Source organism: Sminthopsis crassicaudata, chromosome 3, assembly GCF_048593235.1.
Source record: "Sminthopsis crassicaudata isolate SCR6 chromosome 3, ASM4859323v1, whole genome shotgun sequence".
Classification (NCBI taxonomy): domain Eukaryota; kingdom Metazoa; phylum Chordata; class Mammalia; order Dasyuromorphia; family Dasyuridae; genus Sminthopsis; species Sminthopsis crassicaudata.
In genome coordinates, this window is record NC_133619.1 from 477632100 (window position 1) to 477658767 (window position 26668).

The window sequence follows — 26668 nt, forward strand, 5'->3', positions numbered from 1 at the left end:
TCTGTACTTTATGTAACAGCTTTCCTCTGACACTTCAACTGCTTCTATCAGAAAACATTAGAATCTTTTCCATAGCAATTGGCTGATACTAGCAAGTTATGCTTGGGGAACCTTTAGGAAATCTGCTTATATCATTTTACATACATTTTACCCACCAGACATATTATATCAATACACTCTTGAATTACATAGAGCTGAATACTTTTTTTTATAAGAATATTATAGGGGCATGAGAAATCATTTTCAATTAAAACATTAAAGAACTACAAACATTTATATATGTGTGTGTGTGTGTGTGAGAATATATTGAAAAGTCAGCATTGCCCAAAGAGTACTGTGTTCACAATACATGAGAATTTCAATTGAAAGGGATCCCAGAGATCATCCGTTTCAATCTGAATTTGAAGAATTCCCTTTTAGCATCTGTGGCAAGAAATCATTAAATCCACTGAGATATAATTCACTCTCTTTTGAGGGTTTTAGTTCTATTCTAGATAGTTCAAAGAGAGAAATAACTAGGGTAGGATGATCTGGACTTTGTGCTTCTCCAGCAAGTATAGGATGTGAGATGTTGGTCTACGCCAAATTTCTGCTAGTTTCCCAGAAATTGTTGCCAAATAGTGAGTTCTTATCCCAGAAGCTGGAGTCTTTGGATTTAACAAACACTAAGTTACTAAAATCTTTCACTATTATGTCTTGTGTACCTAACCCATTTCACTGATTGACCACTATTCTTTAGCCAGTACCAAATGGTTTTAATGACTACTGCAATATAATACAGTTTTAGGTCTGGTATGGCTAAGTCACTGTCCACAGAAATCATGTTTCCTATTTATATATTAAGTATCCTTTATAAAATGTTTATGACTCTCCAATGTTTGGCCCATGAACTGAGAATAACTGGTGTTGATGATATTCTCTATGGATGGTACCACCCAACTTCAAGATTCTATGATTTTCAAGATTACAAAGTCAGCAAATGGCAGAATTCATGAAAAATTCCAAATCCAGTATGCTTTTCATTAAACTCTGCTTCTTATGTTAGGGAATACAGCAAAGCACATTCTGAATCTCGAACCTACAACCCCACAAACACACAAAAGAAAAAGATAATTTTTTTCTTTCACACATGACATGCCTCTATTTGTCCATCCAATTCATCTCTAGGCAAAAACTGCTAAGCAGGAAACACTCCCTCACTGCAAATAACCAGTCTCACACAAGATACCTTTTACCTCCTGTAGTCCCATAATTCAGAGACTTGCCTTCTCTTCCCCAGGACCATTCCATGATGCCCTTATCAGGACTGCATTTCTAGACAGTCCCTCACAATTTCAAATTTACTCCTCCTCCCAAATGGTAGAAAATCCCCTGCCCCACATTCAGAAAAGATTAGAAGAGAAGAGGAATATAACAGAAAACAGATTTATGGGGGGAATGAGGAGCTACCTTATTAGAGCCCCATAGGAAACATTATGTTAATGTAATTTCTTTACTCAGGAAAAAAGATAGAGGACAGTGATTACTTAGAGAGGAAAACCTTCAGATCAGTTGAATTGTATTCTTTGACATCCTGCCTAGATGATGTACTCAGCCTATATCAGATGTGGGTGTCATGACTTTATTTCTACATTCAATTGTAATCAGTTTTTTTTTCCCTTTCAACTACAAAAGGTAAAGAATATGTCACAGAATCATTTATTGAAGCAAAGATCTGCCATTCTTTCTCAGTACATGGTACATTTTCCTTCTGGAAAATGTCTTCTCTTTCACTCACAAATGGAAAAGTTCAGCATTTATCAGATTGAAGAATGAGTGAACCTGCTCTTGACTAACAGAGGAAAGCAATGAAATTATAGGGCATCACTTCTGAGTGAGATTACAGTCTATAATTCTCACTTGCCACTGTTCTCACCCTCAGTAACATTAAAGAAAAGGGCAAAAACAAATGGCAAGATGATATTGTTGAGATATTGTCTACATAAGCAAAGTCATATGGGGACTCATCAAGAATACATCAAGAGCCTTCTTTATTTTTCCCCACTAGTACAAAAATTTTAATTAGACAAAAATCTTCAAGTTATTTCTTCTCACAAAAGGAGGTATTGTCTTGCCATCTGGACCTTCTATTCGGGTTTTTTTAAACTTTTGTTAAATTTCATTTTCAGAAAAACTTTCTTTAAATGACAATAATTAGCCTCAAAGGCAAATGCAAAATGACACAATTTTGTCAGGTATAACAAAAGTTATTTGATATGCTTTGGGCTACTAATCAATCAAGCAAGCATTTCTTAATCTCCATTTCCAGAAACTATATTGGGTAATGGGGAAAGAGACAGAAATTAAGCATCTTCAGTCTTTAAAGGGATTCTGTTATATTTATATCTATATATATCTATATATTTATATCTATATCTATCTATCTATCTATGCACAGTTATATAAGTATAGTGGGTCATGGACAGCTAAAGGACCAAGAAAAGCTACATGTCAAAGACTGGCTTTTGAACAGATATTTGAAGGAAAGTAGAGACTTTAAGAGGTGAAGGTGATGAGGAAATGCATTCCAGATCTAAAGGACAGTCTGTGAAGAATCAAGGAGACCTAATATAGAGGGTTATTTGTAAAGAACAAGAAAAGTATACCAATTTGGCTGGACCACAGTATGCATAAAGGAAATTGGTACATAATTGTATTGGAAATTCAGTCTCTAAAATATTTTAAATGATAAACAAAGGAATTTGTATTCAATGTTAGAAGCAACAGGAAGATACTGAGGTTTACTAAATGAGAAAATGATATGGGCACACCCACAATTTAAAAAAATCATTTCATCAGCTTTATGGCACATAGATGAAAGAGGGGTAATAATTAAAAGCAATTCTACTAGTGCAGGCAAAATGAGATGTGAACCTGAATGTAAGTAGAGAAGATGAGGTAGGATGCTCCTATAAAATAATATTTATTTAAATGCGTATATCACAACTCTTCATTTTAATTGATCCTTTTTTTTGCTGTTGAGTCATTTTCAATGGTGTCTGACTATGATCCTAGGTTCTTGGCAAATATTCCTTCTCCACTTCATTTTAACAGATAAAAAAAAGCTGAGGTTAAGTGAGATTTAGGTTAAGTGACCTGTCCATGGTCACACAGCTAGTGAATGTCTGAGACCAGATTTGAACTCATGAAAGTGAGTCTTCCTAATTCTAAGCCCCCTACTCTATCCTACACCACCTAGATGCTTTTTAAGCTACATACAAAAACCAAATAGCAACTATTGGAAAAACAAAAAAACAAGCCACTTTTATTTACAATAACAACTCACATTTATGTAATTTGCCAAAAGTGTTTGCTCAGAACAATCCTGGGAGATAAGGGGCAAGTTTATATCCATTTTCATCACAAAAAAATCTGAAACTTCAAGAAAGTAAATGACTCATATCATGATCATAAGGCTAATTAATATCTGAGGCAAGATCTAAACCTAAGGGCAACCTTTTATTTTACCTTTTGGTGCTGAGTTATGTGTATAAGGCATTGGTCATAACATAAAAAATAATAATTCACAATTTCTGTCCCACTATGAAGTTTAGAGTAAGAGGGGAAATAAACACTGTGTGAAAATAACTGATGCATAGTGAAGTAAACAGAACCAGGAGAACATTGTACACACTGACAGCAATATTGTCTGATGAAGAGCTGTGAAAGATTTAGCTATTCTCAGTAACAGAATGATCCAAGATAATACCCAAGGATTAATGAAGTTTACTATCCACTCTGGCAGAAAGAAGTGATACTGATTGAATACAGTTTTGAATACAGACTGAAGCATGCAATTTTCCACTTTCTTTTTTCCCCTTTTGAGTCTTCTTGTACAAAATGACTGGTTTTTACATAATTACACATGTATAACGTATATCTGATTGTTTATTGTCTCAGGGAACGGAAGGAAAATAAGGGAGGCATAGAATTTTGAACTCAAAACTTTAAATAAAAATATTTTAAAATAATTTGGAATCAAATTATGGAGGATCTAGAATGTTAGACTAAATTCAGTCAAACAATACAAGAAATAATTAAGAGAAGCTATTAATAGATTGAAGAGGAGGTGGGAAAGGCTTTCCATAGATGATGAAATTTTGGTTGGGAAATACTAGACAGAAGCCAAGAAAATCAGTATGTGGAAAACAGAAGGGGAAGCATCCCAGGCCTAGGGATCCCAGAGAAAACTGGATAGTGATGGGGTGTCTTGCTCATGGAACAGCAACCAGTGCCAATGAATTGAAGTATACTTGACAGAGAGAAGACTGGAAAGGTAGAAGGAGGCTAGTTGTAAAGGGCTTTTGCATGCCATGATCTATTTAATAGAAATTGTGAAAGGTTTTGAGGAAGGAAGTGACCTGATCAGGGTCACACTTAAGGAATCTGTCAGTAGGATATAATGTAGATGGCAGAGGAGGGAGAATAACTCAGAGGTATTACTTTGGGCTAGGTGAGGTGTAAAAAGGGCTTGAATTTGGGTTAGTGGAATGGAGAACAGGAACTAAGGGATGTTACAAAGGAAGACCGTATATTAAAAGGCTGGGGGTAGGGAGTAGTCAGAAGTAGATTTCTAGTCCTGATGGTTGTGGAATGGCTGTATCAGATCACACTTAAATTGGCCAGAGAAATTCTAAGTAAATCTGGCTCATGCAGTCTCAGGCTGAGCAAAGTTCAGCCTCTAGGACCACTATTCCCATTGCTTGACTCTACAGGACTTCCATTGTCCAAGTTATAGTTTCTTTCACTTCTGTGATCCTTCTGACCTTGGAGAAGTGAGAACCTTCATGAGTTTACTGCTTTCACATGACCATCTGTGCTTTCCCAGTTTATTGAGGCTCTACTTTGTTCTTCTCTGATCCTCACCCAAAAGCTGAGCAAACAGACATGAGGAAACCTCCCAAATAACATACACAGCCTGTCAAATTAAGGAGGACGTTTCAAGAGCAAATAGATTAAAAAGCATCAGTTCCTTGAAAAGTTAATAGATTTCTGGTGACCCATAAAACAGTGGGCTATGGCTAAAATATCCATCTCTGTGTAGGTGAGTATCAATGAGTGTCATAATCAAAAAAGCAGGTCTCAAGGAAGTCCTACTAATGAAACTATTTCCTTCAAATTAATATACATATTGTACAGAGAGTGGAAAAATTAACAGGTTCATCCTCTTTCTTAATACATCCCTCAAACTAGACTCATCCATGCATATTTCTCATTCATATATTATATTTCTTAGCTAAATCCTATAGCCCACTCTTTACAATTATGTTAATTTTAAAAAGCAGTATTTGAAATTGTAACTTCTACAACTCTATAAAATGCATTCAAATTTTTTACTTTCATTTCTTTTTATACCAATTATCATAAATCCTAAAAACTTAATATAGAAGCTAATTATATATTTGCAAGACACAAAGAGAACAAAATTCTTTTTTCTAGTAGTTCACAATACAAGTATTTTAACAATTAAAAAACAATAATAGTTAACATTGATACAAAGCTTTAATGTTTGCAAATTCGCTTTACAAATATCTCATTTTATCCTTAAAACAAACCTGAGACATAGACACAATTAGCATTGTTTTTCAGATGAGGAAGTTGAGACTGAGAAGAGGGTAAAGGATTTGTCCAGGAATAATAAATAAGAAAATAGTTGAGGCAAAATTCAAACTCTAAGGTCTTCCTGTCTCTAGGTCCAAAACCATTAAATCAAATATCATTCTTGTTAATTATTGAGCAACATGATTTAAGGTAACAGTGTAGGGCATTATGAGGCCTTGTTTCTCATGTACTTCTGATAAGTTTTGGTTTACTCTTTGGAAACTCATTTAACTTTGGAGACTCAGTTTTCTTATCTGTGAACTAGAGAATCCTTAACTTCCTCTTCCTCTACCTTTCCTGTTTATTATTCAACACTCTTAACAACTTGCAACTTTGAACACTTCTTTTCTTGGCTCCTATAATACTATATTCTTGACAATCTTCTTCTGCCTTTCTGCTCCTTCTCTTTTGTGAGTTCCTCATGCTTTTTTTGCCCACTTACATAATCATTCCCCCAAATTTTGTTCTCTTTCCTCTTCTTTTCCCTTTATTCCTTAGGTATCTTCACATGACTCTCAAACATCATTCTATGTGGATAATACCAAATATGTACCTCCAGGCCTAACTTCTCTCAGGAGTTTCAGACCCACGTTTCTCACTTAGATGTCAAAATGGAACATTAAGCCAGCATGTCCCAAATTGAACTCAATCTTTTCTCTAAAACTTTCTGAGGATATAAGTTAGAGGCTAGTCACATTTACTTATTGGGATTTTTTTGTTTTGTTATTATCATTATTAATATTTTCTTTTGCAGTGTATATGAATTTCTATGCAAAGATCTTTCTCCAGCAGATAAATTCTCCTCATTCTTCAGAGCCCAATTTGAGCTCTTTTCAGGGAATTTGGTTCTCCATTTTTTGGGAAGAATCTCATACCTCTTATGAATTCCTAAGTCAACTTCCTGTCAGACATGTTGGTACCTAGACTAGAGACCATGCCCTAGAGAACTTAACTCTTTGTTCTGGTTGGTTAGTACCTTATAGGGTGCCCTATTATCTAGGCAGCCTCCAAACCTCCAACCTTTCACTTAATTCCCCACTCATTTTCTTGGCAGCTGCTATGCTACTACACATAGAACTTTTACCAATCCCTGCTTTCCAGTTCTGGAACCATAATCAAATCAATAATGCCATTGCTATTGGAAAGACTGTATTAATCATCTTTCCTAGACTTCCATTTACTATTTTTGCAATTTCCTGATGAAAATATCCATCACTTGGCCATCACTCCCCCATGTCTTATTGTTTCATTTACTAGAAAGTATTTTCCTTGAAAATAGAGACCATCAAAAAACAAAACAAAACAAACAAACAAAAAAAGAAAATAGACCATCTTTCCTCAATCTCAGTACTTCGAATGCTTCAAATATTGTAACTATTTAATAAATGGCTTTTAATTCATTTATTCATCCATTATTCATTCTATAACTCCAAATGTTTATTAGTTCATTCTTACTTTAACATATTTTTCTTCCCTCCAGACTATGACAGCATAGAATTCCTCATTCTTTTCTGATTTTTCTGCTTTCCCTTCTATTTTCCTTTTGAAGTACTTTCCCCCATTCTTTCAAGAAGTAATTCATTTTTTTCTAATAATCAAAAGGAAAGCAAAGAAACATTCTTCCATCTCATACATTCTCCTACTGGCACATTTATAAATATTGTTTGCTACTGGCAGAAACATAAACATATTATACTGTATCCTTGTTACTATTAGTGAATAGTATTTTATGAAAGTGAGATTTTCAAATCTGATCCTCAGTGATTCTTGGAGATGGTTAGTTGATGGCTAATGTCTGTGACTATCTGCTAAGGCAAAATTCCAAGCTTATTTCCTAATGACTCAGTTACAGGGAACTCAATTGTTTCAAATTCTCTAATGACAAATTCTCAAATTCTCTCTTTCTTGTCTCTTCCCTTCCTCTTCTTATTTCACTAGTTAGGCTTCAAGTACTTACTCCTTATGATTGCTTTTGTATTTCAATTATCTTCTGGTCTCAGCTAACACTTTGTTAAATTTCCAAGCTCCACCCTCCTCCAATTATTTTTTTATATCATCCATTCATTTGTTCATTCAACCAATTTTTACTAAGCATCTGTGTTGTGGTACATCTGTATTCTGGTACTGAGCATCTGTGTGTGTATATGGCAGGGTGCTAGGTACTCTGCCAGACTATCTTGTAAGAATTTTCCTGCCTTTTCTTTAACTTATTAGTATGGTTGTCTTTGATACATAATTAGCAGAGTCTTTACAAAATAACTAAAATAACTAAACTAAGGATATTTAATTTTTCATATTTAAATAACTTTTTACTGACTAAGAAGTAAGTTATTATAGGCTAAGGGTTTCTAAGATTGACTTGGCCACTCCATTTTATTTCCTCTGTCTTATTTCATATATATTTTATTTTTTCACAAGTTAAAACAAATTTTTAAACTTTTTTTTGAAGTTCTGAGTTTTAAACTCTATACCTCTCCTCTTCTCTTCCTCACCTCTCTCCTCCTTGAGACAGTAAGCAATCTGATATAGTTTACATGTAAAACTTATGCCTTGACTTAAACCTTTATTCAAAGCCACCTAAAAAGCTACTTTCTTGATAGACAACTTCCTGACCATTAGGATTGAGAGCAACCCTCCCTCCCTTTGCAATTTTAAATTACCATATGACATTTCTCATATATTGGCTTGCACCATATTTGTTCATATACTTGCCTTATCCCCTAAGCAATATTTTAGGTAATAGTCTTTGTAAAAATGAGTGATGTGTCATTATATTCTACAGAACAGCTAGTATTATATATTTTACTAAGGAAATGTTTGTGAAATTGATAGGTAAGACATAAAAGTTAATAATAATAATAATAATAATAGATAGGCAACTGTATAACAATTTAGACTTATAAAGTATTTTACAAATGTCATTTCCTTTGATCCTTACAACTATTCTGGCAAATAGATGCTATTATTATTGCCCCATTTTATGGGCAAGATAAGAAAATTGAGGCAGTCAAAACTCAAGTGATTTGCCTTATGTATGCCTTAAGAAACAGCTAGTAAGTGTCTAAGGGTATGGTTTCAGGTTGTTCTCACTCCAGGTTGAATTCTCTAGCAGTGGACCACTTTATTGCCTAGTAATAAATAGATAAATGACAGAAATAAGTAATTCATGGCATGATAAATAAAATAAAAAATTTTAATTTCTTAATACTCCCTTCATAGCATGAAGATGATATTGAGTTCTTGAATACTTTGCCAGTGGAATGCTGGTTTCCCAAGCTCTAAGTGACGCATTTCTTGTTAGGGGACCTAGATCTCATCTCTGACACTTATTACCTGTGAGACCTTGGACAAGTAACTTAACTTTTGTTCTCAGTTTCTACAGAGATAAAAGAAATAAACTATTTAATTTATTTATCTAAAAAACTAATGTGTAATATAACATATTTAAAAGGATTAATAATAATAATTTTGTTCATTATAATAGCAACTAGCATATATAGAGCAATTTAAGGTTTGCAAAATGCTTTGCAAATATCTCATAACACTCTAAATATCCTCATAACAACCCTGGAATGTAGATGCTGTTATTAGCCCTATTTTACAGATGAAGAAATAGGCAAACTGTTCCTGATTTGAAGTCCAGTATTTTACCCACCTAGCTATCTCATAGATAAAGGGGAAAGAAAGTGTAAAAGATTTATACTGGATTTTCTACCTTAAATCTCAAAATTTATATGTTTACTTTGTCATAGTTCATAGATGGAAAGAGAGGAGCACTATTTCACAATGCATAAAGGTCTAAGAAATATGGAACTGCTGGACTTGAGGAATGAACTTTGGTTTAATTTAGATGAGCAGTACTAGTCAATAAAAGGTTTAATTAATTGTGAAGTATATATGTTTATAAATCAGATTCCAGGATACTTGGTAAGTACAATAGATTGCAAAAAAAAAAAACCAAACCCTTTTATTAATAAATACATTTAATTTATTTATTTAATGAAGCAAATTAGGAGAAAAATTGACTTTAAAATCCTGATTTTTATTGGAGTTGATTTTAAAAACCAGATTTTTGCTGAAGTTTTCCACAACTTAAAAGAGAAGTAAAGAACTCAGTTCAGAGAAGCATGATAAAAGGTAAAGGGTTGAAAAAAAGAACTCTAATTTAAAAAAAAGTGTTAGAAATTTGATTTTGGGGGGCATTTGCAACTTTATCAACAAGGTAGCTGATTGTCAAAGAGAACAGTTAGGTTTTATCCGTTTCAAATATGTAATTATTTTAAAATAGCTTCAAATAACAAATTAATTGGTTTAAGTTAGATTTCAGGGAGACATGTGCTAAACGTGAAACCTTAGACTAGGTATCAAAGAGCCATGAAATCCCTTTCCTTGAGGGTCTTTAAAAGCAGGACAGCTGTTCATCAGTTCAAAATGTTTTTAAAATGAAGCCTGAATGGTTTGATTACCTTTGAGAAATGAATTGTGCTGACACCTGCCTCAGTCAAAGACATTTAAAAATACGGTTCCCGCAATGCTCTGAGGTCCACTTACTGGGAGAAAGCCCTTGAAATTCACCTTCCAGAAGCCTGTATACAACCAAGTTTACAAGTTTACAACTTATTACCCTGGATAATAAGTACTCCCAGATAGAGAAGTTAAAAAAAAAAGTACACATGGATGAGTCTTCCACAAAAAGAAGAATAATTAGCTACTAGTTTTCTAGGAGGCAGGAAAATGATGGGATAAATGGAGCCTGGGAGAAAGGGCATAAGCAGAGATCCATCCAAGGCAATGGAGAATTCAGGAGCTTTAGTACAGATGGTGATGTGAACACTACTCTCTGCCTTCTCAAGGGGCACAAGCCAGTACAGCTCAGACTTCAAGTTGTAGTATTGGTTGTTTACATTTTTTAGTCATTTGTAATTCTCTGTGACTTCATCTGGGATTTTCTTGGTAAAGTTACAGGAGTGGTTTGCCATTTCCTTCTCCAGCTCATTTTATAGATGAAGAATCTGAGATTAAGATTATATAGATTAAGTGACTTGTCCAGGGTCACACAGCTAGTCTGAGGTCAGATTTGAACTCTAACTCCAAGCCTGGCCCTCCATCCCAGTGCACCATGTAGCTGTTCTGTGTCACTAAGTGTGTAGGCTTAAAATGCCTGTATCCTTCTTCTACAGCATTGAAGATGCCAAGGGAATATCTGGATAAAGGATTCACAGCCCCCAAGGAAAGTGATAGATAGTCATGGGCAAATGGGCTGGGGAAAAAAGTTTATTACATGGTTTAAGATCTTTGCTAGTACAAGAAAATGGTATTTACACACATGTATTGTATCTAGGTTATATTGTAACACATGTAAAATGTATGGGATTGCCTGTCATTGGGGGGAGGGAGTAGAGGGAGGGGGGGATAATTTGGAAAAATGAATACAAGGGATAATATTATTTAAAAAAAAAAGATCTTTGCTAGTACTCCGTAATGTTTTACTAAGTGTTTTCTATTTTACATTTATGTGTCTATTGGCTTTGTCTAGGACATTTATGGAATGGGGCCTTAAAGACCTGGGAGTGTGAATAAATGAAAAGTTCCCCAAAAAGGCATGAACCCAGATACTGCATTCAGGAGAGGGATGGTGGGCCAACTTGGAATAAATCTTACTTCTTTCTGCTAGGGCCTTTAACATCAGATAATGCATATATTCAGGCAAGGTGGAAAGAGCCCTGGGCTTTGGAATCCAAACACCTGAATGTGAATCTCAGCTCCTTTTTTACTAACTGAGAATTTGGACGAGTCCCTTTAATGATTCTTAGATCAGTTTCCTCATCTGTAAATGAAGAGGATAGATTAGATCCCTCCTCACTTTATATCTATGACTTATCTACAAGCAAGGTAATAGATAATAGCTAGCATTATATAGTACTTGAACTCAGTGCAGTAAAGATAAACACCTGAAAGAATGATGAAATACTCATTGTTTAAGCTGTTAAGATTTAATGTGCATGAGGAACTCTCTAAGATTCTAAGTTCCAGATGAATTAGCCAATTGCAACCATGGTGGATGCTTCCATTAATGGGAGGTGCCCACCTTGGTTATCTCATAGGTCCAGCCTAAAGAAAAAGCAAATACCACTTATCTCTTTTTGATGAAAATTAGCATTAAAAAATCCTATTTCTTGGGGAGAATAATAAGAGTGAGGATTGAACAGTAAGTTTAGGGTTTTGCAAATGGAAAGGAATTGACTAGTCTGAATGAAGTATTTATATATCCTATAGAAGACACAATCTTGAGTAATAAAAAAAGTTTTCTTAAAGTATCAGCAACTATTAATAATCTAGTTAGTTCTATTTTATGCATTCTCATTAAAAATAACAAAGAGAAATTATTTAATACTTACCTGAAGCATCAGAATGATAGAGATTGGTAGCATTTCCAATTGGTCCTGGTGGATGGAGAGAAGTACTTGAAGACCTTTGGCTTGCAATTAGAATCCTGCTCTTAGCAGATGGCAGCCGGGACATCGCACCCAATCCCAGCTGGGGTTTAAGAAGCATGGTAGATCTATAGAAAGTTGGAGGTACTTCATAATGGGTATATGGAGGGGAACAAAATTCTTCTTTCCCAGGTCTTTCTGTAACCTTCAGAGAAAGAAACAATTAGAAGAAAAAATACAAAAATGTGGAGCAAGGAATCAGGAGACCTGAGTTCTCGTCTATAACAATTAGCTATGTGGTAAGTTATACAGTTCCTTCATTTATAAAATGTTCTATATGGTACTTTCCAGTTCTAGAATACTGTGACTGAGTAATACACATCATTTTAAGAAGACATAACAGTAAATGTGCATGTTTCTGACTTCAGGGTCTTCTGTAAAGCTCATGAGATGGCATGGGAGTAATTATCCAAATGGTTAAAACAAAAAGAAAAATTGTCAGAAAATCTAAATATTATGAAAACTTGCTCTGTTATTGAAGAAATCTCAAATGCAATGTAACCTTGCAAATAAATAGACAGACACTACTAGTCTATGTGAAGAGCACCAGCTCATTAAAAAGAAGAGAATTAAGGCAGCACTGCCAATACTGTTACCCAGGAAGAGTGGACTAATTTTCAAAGTTGCAAATGAAAAACATATTGTTGCATAGGCTTCTTGCATTTAAATGCCTAAAAATTGAAGGAACTCGAATTAGCCCACCGTGTTCTGGATAGTAGATATCTCCTTTCATTGCTTTCTCCTATGATTAAGATAATTATTCCCAAGAAAGTCTGATCAAAGCTTTTCTTTCTTCCCCAAATTTAAGATAAGTATTTTCCCCCTGAAGTTAATGGTCCAGATTAAAATGCTACTTATGAAAAGTCTTTTAAAATGGAAAATCTTACTGCACTGGTAAGACCTATTAATATGTTCTGTATTTCATTTATATTAAAAATGAAAAAAAATGAGGTGAAAATCATGATTCAATTTCCTTTAAAATTTAATCAAAAAAGGCGCCTAGGGCTACATATGCAAAAATATATCGGTTAATTAATTCTGCTATAACTTACAATGCCTTTACTATGTCAAACCACTCTCTATTTAGCAATTATAAGCATTTAAACAATACATTTTAGTAGGGGCTATAAAAGCTTTGATCTTAACTGTTCAAGATACCATCCCAATTTGATACCCCTTTAATACTGAAAAAGATACAAAATTCTTCTTAAAACTGACATTATTAAAGTGAGAGATTAGGTCTTCAAAGCTTTTATTATCAGAATTACATTATAAAACATGCATGATTGTTATAGTAGATATACCACATTCAGTGTCAAATTATATTCCCATGAAAGAATATTTTATCTTTGATTTCTAATTTGTGTGTGGGGTGTGTGTGTGTGTGTGTGTGTGTGTGTGTGTGTGTGTGCGCGTGCGTGCAGGGAAGGAGGCCTTTAAACTTACTTTTGTTTTCTCATTATTTTCCTTTTTTTTTTTTCAAATATGCTCATAAAACTGATTTTGAACATTTTGATTGTTGTCATATTGATCTCTTCTGGTCAAAGAAAACTTACAATTTTTAAACTGGTGTTCCTATTCAGGCAATTATTAATAATGCCAAACTAATCATCTTTGCTAACCTTCACATCCCCAGGTCCAATTAACAGTGTCTGTTGTATTTAGATCTTCTTGTACTTTCTCAATTCTTTGGAAACAGAGGTTGTTCCCAGATCAAACATGCTCCTTCCACCATGACCCAGAGGATGTCATTATTTACTACGCCTGTAGTTTTGTTAGAGAATTTGCCTCCAGTTAAATAACAAATCTCTCAGTATCAGGAACAGAAGTGAGCTTCAAATGTAAAAACCATGCATTTTTAATAGAACAGGCCAATCTGTAAAAAAGCTTCAAACCACGCGTTTTCATCTCTGTTGACAGAGCACTTGAGGTAACACAGACTGCTTGTAAAAGCACAGAGATCAATACAAAATGCTTCTCCAATGATGGGAATATATTCTTATGGAGAAATTATTAGATAAAACTGTTAAAAAGAATAAAAGATACTTTAAAGATTTTTTCAAATCCTGAAACTAGCAATATAAAAATTATAATCTGATTGTATTAACATAGGGCAGCCCCACACAAAGCTTAGGCAATTGTTATTCTACCTCATACCTTAAAATATTCTTACCACAAGGACCCCCAGTTCAGGTTAACCTCCCTATAACTACAGGACCACTCACTCAGAAACAACCTGGAAGTATGGGCAAGAAGTACCGTCCCTAATACATCCTCCACTAGGAAAGATGATATGCTAATCTTGCTGTGTTTGTGACCTGCTTTGATACCTGGAGGATCTTATTAATAAGGATAGGAAAGCAAGCACTCTGAAGGATTTGTGTGTGTGTGTGTGTGTGTGTGTGTGTGTGTGTGTGTGTGTGTGTGTGTGTGTGTGTGTGTGTTTAGTCATTTTATTAAAAATGCATGGCTTGTGCATTTGAAGCTTACTTCTATTGCTGTTATTCAGGAATTTGCTATCTTACCAGAGGCAAATTGAAGCCAATTCTCTTCAGAATCACAGAAAATTATCTAGTCTCTGCCTTGAAATACTCTTTATAAAAAGGAGCAAGGGTAAATCACTCTAGCCTTTCTGAAATTTCACATCACCCATCCCTTTTTTCTTGATCTTATGCTTAACAGTCCTGTATTCCATTGGTTATTTACCTGCTAAACTATATCCTCATATGGTAAAGGAAGTAATCATAGAAATTACTCCTGCCCAGTGGCCTAGCCTAGGGTTCCCTGTCTTAATCCTGTAGCCTAAGGAGTTTCATTCAATTTAATAAACATGTATTTTATGCATACACTTTGTTTAAGGTATTTATTCAAGGATCTCAGGTGTTCCAATTCATGTATAAATAGGCCCCATCATAAGCATAAGGGCACACCAGTTGGAAGGAAATGAAAAATCCATCATTCCAATCAGACTTGGCCCAGAGAATGCCCCTCTTTTAGCTGGGGCCATATATGTGTGCAAATGAGTCTACTTTTCTAATTTTGGACATGATTTCAAAAGGCAGAAGAGAATAACTTGCTGAGGAAAAATCTAGTAATAACACAAATTGCTCTTAAATGGGACAAGGAAGATTCAGAGAAGAAAAAGGAGAATTCAATTCAATTCATCAAATATTTATTAAATGACTAGCATATATGAAACAATGTGCTATTTTGGGATATATGTGGAAACAAAACAAGGAAAGCTGGAAGAGAATCAGAGAAAAATAACTTGGTCTTATCCCTAGATAAGGTTCCATTCATTAAATTATGAAATAAACGTTTGTTCTCAAAAATGACTAAGATGGGGAGAATCCTCCTCTTCAAAAACTCATTCATATACACTCTGTCAATTCTATATGTGTATATGAACGTGTGAGTATCTATGTGTATGTGTGTGAGGGGTGTTGGAAGATCCCTCAAAAGAAATCTCTTCGAATGGAAATCTGAATCATTTAAAGAAGGAATTCATACTGTATCTTCTCTTACTTGATATTTACTTATATAATAAAGGTATATATAAATGGATTATGCTCTACTTATCTTATCTGAATATGATGTTACAACCAAAATGTCTAGTCACTTTATCTCTCCAGTTAAAAATATCAATTGCATCCATTAAGATCAGGTACTTGCTAGGAGGACATCATTGCACACTTCCTGTAAGACCTATCACAAATCACGAACCTCAAACTGAGACTTCACTCTCTTACCTCTTGCAAAAACTTCTCACTCATTTGGCTAAAGTGATGTCCTGGAGGCCTGATTCCTGAAACCATCAATCCAGAACTGAAGATTCTTGGTTTCTGCAAGTCTGGCTTGAACTTTTCATAGAGAGAAGTGGCTGGTTTGAGCTCACCATTTGCTGTCTTCTGATCTTTTGGCAGGGGCATAGCACATGCTGGAGGGGTATAAGGGAGCCCCATTGGAACCAAAGAAGAATCCACCTGGCCAAGATTCTGAGGATTCCTCCTGATGTAAGTGATGATCTTGGGTCTGACATGTTTGGGTTTGGGGATGAGGAGGGGCTCTGTTTCCATCTTTTCCTCAGGTCTCTCTACAAAGTTCTTCTCAATCTCTCCCTGGGTGGGAGGAGAGTCCTTGGAATGCCCCAGGATTGGCTTGGGAATTCCACTGTTGCAAGCAGTCTTATTAGGCACTTTAGAAGACATATTCAGTGACTGCGCACTGTCAGCGGGAGGCAGGGTGGAAGATAACACTGTGTCACTGTGAAATGAGTCAGGGTCCTTCACCCTGCTCTTGGATGATGTGGGCTGGTGGTTCATGTCCGCAGCTGGCCCTGCCTGGGATGATCTAGGGACACCAAGGGAGCCAACTGTTCTTTCTGCGACTATCTCCATCCCATTGGCTGCTTCATTAGGAAGGGGTTTACTTTCAGCAGTCTGATGATCCTTCTTTGCTTCTACACCACTGTCTTGATGAATGGGGTGCTTAGTCTCACCATTTGCTTGGCCCAAAGGGTCCAGAGCTGAGACTGTGATGGTTCCTCCAACTACCATGCCTTTATTCTCATTAACGTTCATGGGCTTGCTTTCAGTTAGACTGTCAGGAGTAAATGTTGCATGACCATCAACTATGGGAACAGCTCCATCTAAGCACTTAGCTGTGGCTAGTATCCCTTCACCATTGAGATGCTCACTGTGAGTCCCTGAGGCAACAGGGAGAATGGACTCCACTTTCTGGACAGTAGCTACCAAACCTTCATCACACAGGGTATTTTTCTTCTCTTTGTCACTACTTCCTATCCCCGACTCCAAAAGTACTTGGTTTATGAGAGGATCCACTGTTTCCTCACCTGGGCCCTGAAGGTGAGACCCTTCCCCGCCTTCTTTTTCCTCAACCCATCCTTTCTTCTCCAGTGTCACCATGCTTTCTACCTTAGGCAAGTCTAGGCATTCAACTCGGAGCACTTTTTGCTCCCAAGCAATCTCAGGCTGCAAGGATAGTACATTTTTCACCCCCAGTTTGGGTCCCTCCTCTCCCTGACCTAATTGTGCTTCTGGTTTATTCAAGATTCTCCCAGGTGCTGTAGTGAAAATGAGAGGAGAATCTCTGTGTGCAGGGTGGGGTGTGCTTTCAATGACAATATTCAGAGAATTTCTCCCATCAAAGTGGGACTCTGGGAGAAGAGTTTCCTTGGTTTCTGAGGTAGATGGTTTAGGGTAAAACACAATCTTTTCCTCTGAGGTATTGTCATTGGGATGAAACGCTGCCCTTAGAAGGGGATCTATTGATGTCGTCTGTGATTTCTCTGTACCACCAGCAACATGAGGTGATGATGTTTCAGTGGAATCAAGCAAAGCAGGCTGAAAGTGGTGATGAGCCAAGCTGGTGGCGTGCTCTTTTATGAACGCTTCCATTTTAGCAGGAAAGCTGCTTGTTCTTTCCAAAGAATGCCTTTTCAGTTCTTTGCTACCCTGGGTTGTAGCCAATTTCTCTCTAGACACACGCTGGATAATGTCAGCATCACTTAGAGCAAGAACCTCTGGATGGGCCCCATGCACAACACTTTTCAAACTGGAGAGCTCTGGCCCCTGGATCAGCTGAGGAATTGACAGGACATCGACAGCTTCCTCCGCCATGTACTCTTCTCTCAGATCTCTGTGCAGGGTGGCAGAAGCCATCTTCAACTCCTTCAGACTGAGGTGGCCACTCTGGGCTTCTTTACTATATCCCTGAAGGTGGGGAAAGTCCTTGTGAAGTTGGGTGGTCTCCTCTGGCCCACCTATGTTTCCATTTCCAATTTCTTCTACAAGACCACATCCCTTGGTCTCACCAACAGAGGGACTCACCTCTGATGTGATTTGGTTGGCATTTGTATCTCCCATGCTAGGGGGGCTTTCATTATTGTTTTTCACTCCATTTCTGTTGTCTTGCACCTGAGTATAACATGACTTGTTGGGAACCAACGGGGCACTCATTTTAATCCTTCAGTGGGGAGGTGCCCTTCCTGGTGGCCCAACTAAATCTAAAAGTGCTTCTTCCCAGTTGTGAAACAATTAATTGGAAACTGCTTCTCAGGCTGCTTGGAGTCCCATGTCACTTTCACATTTTTGTCCCACTTTAATCATTTTTGAACAGTTTTCAGACCCAGACAACGTTCAGGACATACAGCAGGGTAACTGATCCGTTAGGTTCCTTCTGAATGAGAGCCAGTTAATCCATCTGACCTACAATAAACAAAAACAACATACTGTTATGTTGGAAGATGGAGATTCTTAGGGATATTATATAGTTTCACAGTTGATACATTTAAAGTTGTATCATGAAGAAAACCAACAAGCATTTATTAAGGACAGACTGTGTAAAAGGCATTGTGTTAAGTGCTTCTAAATTATTATTTCATTTGATCATCACAACCCCACAAGATAGGTGTCACTAGGACCCCTATTTGATACTTAAGGAAAGTGAGGGCCTAGAATACAAAAGCTAATAAGGGTTTTAAGCTGGATTGGAATGAAGGGCTTCCTCACTCTAGGCACATACATAGTTCCATCCATTGTACCACATAGCTGCCTCTTGATGATCTAGAATAATATCTCATCCTTCTAGTCCTAAATAGAAGTATATGCAGTCCTATGTAAGGAAGAAGAGGCAGACGGAGGTTAGTTGATTTGTCCAAGGTCAAAAATTAATAAAAGTTGTTAATTAAGTTATATAATTATATGTAATTAATTAATTAATTCTGAAGAATCAGGCTGTATACCTGAGTCTTGTGACTAGATCCAGCAACAAATGAATATATTTATTCACTACATCTAGAAGTAACAAGGTAGAACGGGAAACATACTAGACTTAGACTCAGAAGAAAGCTAGATTCTATCCTGTCACCTATATTTCCTAACTATATCAGTATCAGCAAATCACTTAATCCCTCTGAGACTCAGTTTCCTTTTCTGTAGAATGGAGATACTTCTCAGAAAGTGATTGTGAGGCTCCTAAGAAATAACATATGTAACCAATCTGTAAGTCTTAATGTTCTATATTAATAGCAGTTATTTAATTATTGGTGTCTGAGTGTGTGTGTATGTGTATTTGTGTGTGTATCTAAATTGTTCATTTCTTTACTAAAAAAAAGATTTATGTTAACACTTAAACGTGTAGTAAGAATTCTAATTGGTAAAAAAACAAAATTCAGGTCTTTATTTCACCAGAAGATACATTTTACTTCAGTGAAAAATAATGTATTTAACCAGCTAGGATACTCTAGCTTCTAATGAATCAGTGAAAAATATGCAAAACAGATACTTCCAGTTCTGTTGCAAGCATAACAATTATCTTAATAAGCCACCCCAAGGAAACCCATCAGCACCTCAGAAGAAAATAGAATTTTTTTTTAAATCTGGCACCATCCTCCCCTCCTCCAATCACTCAGTATATTTATTTTGTAAATATAATGAAGTTGGGGGACAATATTGGGTTGGAATAAAGCATGAATTAAGTTGTTCTGTGAGGTATACTTGAATCCACTTTCACTTCAATTCCAAACCTCCTCAATCCCCTTACACACACACACACACACACACACACACACACATGCTTACATATTTACACATACATTTTTACATAAACACATGCTTACATATAAACACACTTACAAATGATGCTAGGCCTGAAGTAGGAAGACTGGAATTCAAATTAGGCTTCAGACTCTTATTAGCTGTATAATTCTGGGCAAATGACTCAACCTCTGTTTATCTTAACACACTAGAGAAAGAAATGATAACCACTGCATTATCATGTGGTCACAAAAAGTCAGGAACTACCAAATAACAGCATATATATGTATATATTTTTATATATGTATATATATACACATATAAATATATGTATATGTACATACATGTATACATATACATATATAATATGTATATACACACATACACATACACATATGCAGGCATACATACACAACATTTCATCCAGGGCCATCTCCAGTTAATCTGGTCTAGATCTGGCCATTGGATCCAGAAGGCTCTGGAGGGGAAAGTGAGACAGGTGACCTTGCCCAGACTCCCACACTTATATCCAATTCACTTGCCTGTCACAGCATCACCTCCCTGATGTTGTAGGGCTTTTCCAGAAGGAAGGACAAACAACAATAACAACATGCATACATATATTCATACATGCATACTGTCTTTCCTATAGAATTTAAGCTCCTTGAGGGTAGGAACAGCTTAAATTCTATCCCTGTCCCTACCATATTAAACAGCACTTAGCAGGTACCCAATAACTGTTGTTCAGTAACTGGCTGGTAAATGTCTAAAAAAGTCTGAAATTTCCTATTGGATGGAAAACAGAAAGAAGGAAAATCTTGGAAAGGAAATGATTTTCAATGCAATGACATCGAAATTGGATGACTTGAAGCCAAAGTTCCAAAGAACATCCATGAGGTTAAGTGTGTTGCTTTTATCTCTCTTAGGGTGCTTGCTAATAATAGGTTTTCCCTGTTCTTCTTGCTCCTCCTGGATATGACTTTTTTCACACTTTACACAAGAAGATATCATGGCAGCTGAGATGGGGAGAGAGGATGGCTACAGGAAACAATGGTTATACTATAAATAATGTTATGAGCTCTTATAGAGTACACATACACATCACACAAAATATTCTTGGGAACCTGTTGTCCCGCCAGATACTCATACAGATTATGAATTAAAGGGTTCATTAAAAGACAGGCAAACTAGCAAAAAGGAACTCCCTAGATTACTTGACCAAGTTCATATCTAAGATAGTCTATGATGGTAATGGTGATATTAAAGGTGATAGGACAAAGTAGTTTAGTGGCAGCATGGTACCTATCATAGGTATGGCTTTGTTTTTCTTTATATTAAATTTTATCCCTATCTCCTTTTTTCCCCCTCACCATCACTTCTCTTCTACTTCTACACTACTTGCATTATCTATTCCTTATTTTTCCTATTTTTCCTATTATTTCTGCCAGTCTTAGAAGCATTTGGATAGTGGATAGGATCCTGGATCTGCAGTCAGAATCGTTGTTTTTGTACTTCATTCCCACTGACATCAGTGAACTAGATTTAAGTGAAACAAGACCATGTAAAATCATTAGCCTCACTCTTTCCTCCAGAGTTATCTGAGTTCAATGGGAAAACATAAGTTAGGATGACTGTAGATAGCCCCAAATAGAGTGGGAGATTTTGGCCTTTTTAAGCTAAGGTCTTTTCCAGGTCTGCTTGTCTGAGACTACTCCCATTAAATGATTTAAGGATTGAGGCAAAAGATAGCCTAATTTGTCTACTCAAAAGAATCAATCTGAGAAGGGAGCTAAGAAAACCTGAATTCAAATCTACTCTCAGTTACTTATGAATTAAAGGTACTTAACTTCTCTTTCTTCAACTGTAAAATGGGAAAAAAAATAATAACAGCATCTACCTCTCAGAGTTGTTATAAGGATCAAATGAGATACATGTATAAAAATAGCTCTGTGTCTGGCACATTATAAGTACTATATACATACTTAATTCCTTTCTTTCTATTTCTCTTTTCTTCCCTCTCTCCTTCCTTTCCCCCTCTTTCTTGCTCACATTTTCTACCTTTCAGTGCCAATATCCATATGTTTTGGGCCTCCTAAAGAACTAAAGTCCAATCAGATGGCTGACTTCCCTTCATATTTGTTGTCCCATCACAAAATGGTCTTTCTCCTTTCTCCTTCTCCTATTTTTAGCTTTATTAAATTGTAAAATTGTTTTCTTTCAGATTCGTCCTGAGACACAAATATAACAAGTACCTTGAGAGAGAGCATCAGGGACCCATGACAAAATTAAGAAGATACAAATTTTAAAAGATGTTATGATCCAAAAGCCAACAGAGTGAGGAATTCTAACACCCTCTTATCCATTCACTTTTTCAGCTACCTCTATTTCCATCTAGAAATTTTGAAAAATATCATCTTTATTGATCCTGATTGCCAGGATGATGTAAAAGAAAAGATTCAGTCAAATAGTTAAAGCACAAACCATTTAGGATTACATAAAAGGCAGGCTACCACATGAACTGGCACATGATAATGTGTCATAATATATTGAATCTATTTTGTTTTATTTTTTTAACTTAAATCTCAGATTTTGATACTGCAATGAATACTCTGGCAGGCCAGAAACAGGAAGAAAGACATTTATCATTTTTAAGAGCCATATTTCACCCTACTTGTTCCATTAGCATGGAAAGGGTGTAGACACAAAAGCATCAATGGAAGAATTGTAAGAGAAAAATAGTCCATCTACTCTACAAAACCTCTTTGGAATTAGGGCCCAGATGAGATCACAGAATCTCAGAGATAGAGGCAGAAGGGAACAAAGAAGTCACACCATCCAGCCCCCTTATTTTAGAGATGATGAAACTTTATAATCTTGTCCAAGGTCACATGGTCCAAGGTAGCAAGTAACCACAACCCCCATGCCTCCAGAACCACTGATCTTTCCATCCCTAGGATCCAATGTGGGAGTCAAAAAAAAGGACTCTGCTATGCACAGCTTTTTGTAGCTATTCAACCATGCTCAGTTTTCATTTGTTGTTTATACAATTATGTACAAGCTAGTGATATTTTTATTGGTGAGTATGGTGTTAAGGTAAGAAGTTTTTTGCTGAAGTCAGGTGAGTTATTTTGCAATGTAATAGCTGCTTATTCAGCAAACTTCCAGCAATTCAGAACAACAGCCCTGAGAAACTGCTATCTCTTGAAGTGTTTTTCCCCCACAGGTACTTGTGTATAAGATCTATGTGTCTCCCTCCCAGAGGCATTATGTGCCAATCCTCTTAAGCCAATCTGTACCATGCATCCAAGCGTCCTAATAAGGGCTCGGATTCTCTGGTCAAAGATCTGATATTTTATATATGTTATTTGTGAATAAAGAAATCCAGGAATCAGCTAGACTTACATACAAATCCTTTAGGAAAGGTAGTCGTGTTGAAAGAGGCTATATGCACTCCACTAAAAACACTTCAAATTGCTGGTTTGCAGCATGCTTTCTGATACCCTCCCTCTTTTTGCTTATGAGAGAACAACTTGGGAATGAGAACTTTCCCTTACACGAATCAATAAACGAGTTCTCTTCCTGAAAGAGAATGTAGAAGTCAAGAAGGCTAAATCTAAAATTATACAGACTACTTAAGTAAATGAAAAATCCACATAAATGAAAATCAGGACATTTCATCCAGAAAATTATACACAAATATATCTAGACAGATATGTAGCTATGTACTATATGGATACATACATATACATATGTGTGTGGAAAAGATACATATAATACATATATAAAGATACATATAAATATATGTACCTAATTACATATAAAGAAATGACATGGTTGAGTAAAAACAGTTCAAACCAAGGCACACTTTGAATAAGATATAAAAATAGTTGAAAAGCATTATTTAATTATAGGACTAAATTACATGAAGGGCATAAACAACTGATTTCTCACAGATCCATGACTCTGTCAAAAGGTTTAATGTCAAAGTTGATATAAACAAATGTATCATTCCCTAGTCTGCCAAAGATAAAATAAATTTTTGTTTTGAATGTAAAATGTGATCATAAAAAAGTTCTGACCTGTAATTTATAATTACATGTAATTAAATAAAAGATGCTAATGTAGCAACTCTGTCCATTTTATTTTCCACTAAAGAGAAAATCTATTTTATTTTGAAGACCAAAGATCCTGCAATTTAATTGAACTGGGAGGCTATTCACAACAGTACCTTTCCCCAGATAGCATTAACCAAATATATTGCATTTGCTTCCTAGTGCCAGAGAACTGGAAAGAACTTCCAGGTATTATTTGGTCCAATTTCAGGCTACGTACAAACTCATTGCCCTGGCATACTCTGACTCTAATGTACCTTTTAGTCTTTTCTTCTCTCCCTCCTTTATACATGTCCTAGACCTCGGCAGGTTCTATGCATTCCTATCTCTTATCCCTTGAACTTCATCTGATTTCCTATATTTCTGGGAAGCCCTCCTTTTATTTCCTCTCTAAACTTTCCCAATTTTTCAAGAAAAAGCACATAAATGGAGTGTTTTTCATGAAGCTTCTTGGATTAGATCATAAGTTCTTTGAGGTCTTTTGCCTTTTTTGTATCCCCAGTGCTTAACATAGTATCTGGCATATAGTAAGAGCTTAATAAATTTGTAATCTGAAAATGAGAACATTCTCTTATATGAATAAATGAGACCTTTTACTGACAGAGAATGGAGAAGTCAAGCAGATTAAATCCAAAATTATAGAGAAACCATATAAATAAATGGAAAAGCCACATAAATGAAAATCAGGACATATCATCCAGAAAATTATACACACATATATGTGTATCTATTTCTTTGCAAATATCTATATAGACATGTAGCTATATACAAAGAAATATGTACATGTATATAAATATTCACATAGTATATTCATAAAGATACATATTTAGTAAATATATGTATTTATTTACATGTAAAGAATGACACTGTTGACATGTTTTATATATATATATATATATATATATATATATATATATAAACCCTTGAGATCAGACTCTCAGCCTCCCTCTGGGAAGGATGGGATTGAAGAGAGTATCCAGATACAAACAGGAGCACAAATCTCTGAAGAAGCAGGAGCTGGGGGGGCAAGTGGCCAGTCAGGTAACTCATGCAAGTGTAATCTAGGAGCAGAAGGGGAAGGAGCTGTCCAGACTGGAGCTGCTCTCCCCAGGGCACTGCCTGTGCCCTTGGGCTGTCCTTAGGCTGGGACCATGGGATCATAAAGGCATGGTGATCCAAGGTTAAGGGGTAGCTCCTAGTAAGCCAGAAGTTAGTCCTAATAAACAGCACAGAACCAGGGGTGCTATGGATGGCTACTGGATGGGGGACATCCCTCCAGGCTTATGGATCCTAGTTGAGAGGCCAGCTCTGTGTATTATAGGATCTCAAGCCATGAGATTGGGCCTGCTCTCCCCAGAGGGAGAGGGGAAGGCGCAGTCCAAACCAAATCTTCAAGCAAAATAAAATCTAAAATATCACCAAAGTGTGCACTTGATGAGATATTGCTGTCTTTTATGTGGGGAAGGGAGTGTCCTCTTTCATGTAATTTTTATCTGTGTTCGTGTCTTTGTGCAGAATGTCTGTGTCATGTCTGTGAGCTAGATTTTGTTTAAAAAAAAGAAAGAAAGAAAGGGAAAGAAAGGAAGGAAGAAAAAGAAAGCGGGGGCTGCAAAAAAAGTTAGCTAATTTTTGAGAGCAATGATTGGGGAATGTGGCAATTGGTCATTTCAAGATTGCAAAGTGCTTAGCATAAAACAAATGCTATGTGAATGTTAACTACTTTATTGGATTTAATTGCTTCATATTTGGTAACTTTACATGGGTTTTTAGCTGTGACTAACATACAATACCAACATTGAGATAAATGAATGTTATGTGTGTGCAAAGTAATTTGGAAGCAAATTCAACTAAATTAAGGTCTCCTCAAAGAGGATAGTGCACAGAGTAAAGGAAGTCTTTCTCTTTCTTCCCCCTTCTCTTATTCCCTGACTGCAGCAGGAATATATGGATGAAGGGGCAAGAAGGAGAGAAAGCACCTATACTCAATCAATTCAGTAAAATTTGTTATTCGAGATATGATAGTAAAAGCAGTTTTATACAAATTGTAATCCTTTTGCACTGACTTTGGGAAAACCAGAAAAGCTCTCAGCTGCTTTCAAAACAAACAGCCTGGTCCCCAAGCCTTTTCTGATTCATAGAGGGAAAAAAAAAGAGTAAAATCTTATCTTCCTTAGGTTTGCATTTTAAGCCTGAAGATCTGAAACTATGCAGCTCTGAATGGGGGGAGGTAAATAGAGAACAAAGAAAGCTGATGTCAGTCAAAGAAAGTAAACATAGGAAATGAAGAGGTGTCTTCTGGAATGCTTCTCAAATTGTAAGTTTGTTAAGCTTCTTAAAATTATTTTGTGAGGTTATTAACCCTGAGAAATAAATTGTTTGAGTTACATAGGTCTCAGTGAAGGAATGAGTTTATTGATAATCTGCAACTTTGTTAAGTAGGAACAACTTATTCTGATTGGCTTTTACATTGGGATGTTTAGTTTAAGGCCACCTCCTCAGATACCAAGATGAGCTGTAAATTTTATATGACTAATCTCTTACAATGATATGAGATGATCACTATTAAATGGTATATGCTAAAATTGTAAGTTGGTTTACTTTAAGTCAAAGATCTTAAAAATTTGTGGGCAAATATGGAAACATTAATACTGAAGATTTGATTTGATTTGATTTTAAGTTAAAAAAATAGATTATTAAAACAAAGTTCTGGTATCTTACCTTAGGGGGTCACATGTTTGTTTCCCCTATTTAAATGAAGTATGTTGCTTTCTAAAATGTATATTGGGGGAGCAGCTAGGTGACACAATGGATAGAGCACCAGCCCTGAAGTCAGGAGAACCTGAATTCAAATCTGACATCAGACATG

General features: G+C 36.0%; 1 protein-coding gene across 7 annotated transcripts in view; it reads right to left on the minus strand.

Moving 5' to 3' along the window:
* MTUS2 (microtubule associated scaffold protein 2) overlaps nt 1-26668 on the minus strand; it is a 763366-nt gene that overhangs the window by 444472 nt on the left and 292226 nt on the right. For all 7 annotated transcript variants that reach the window (XM_074303560.1, XM_074303559.1, XM_074303561.1 and 4 more), the window contains 2 exons: nt 15884-18361; nt 12039-12279 (listed from right to left, as the gene is read on the minus strand). In XM_074303560.1, coding sequence (XP_074159661.1) covers nt 12039-12279; nt 15884-18112 — 2470 coding nt within the window. In that variant the 5' untranslated portion in view covers nt 18113-18361. The remainder of the gene's footprint in view (nt 1-12038; nt 12280-15883; nt 18362-26668) is intronic.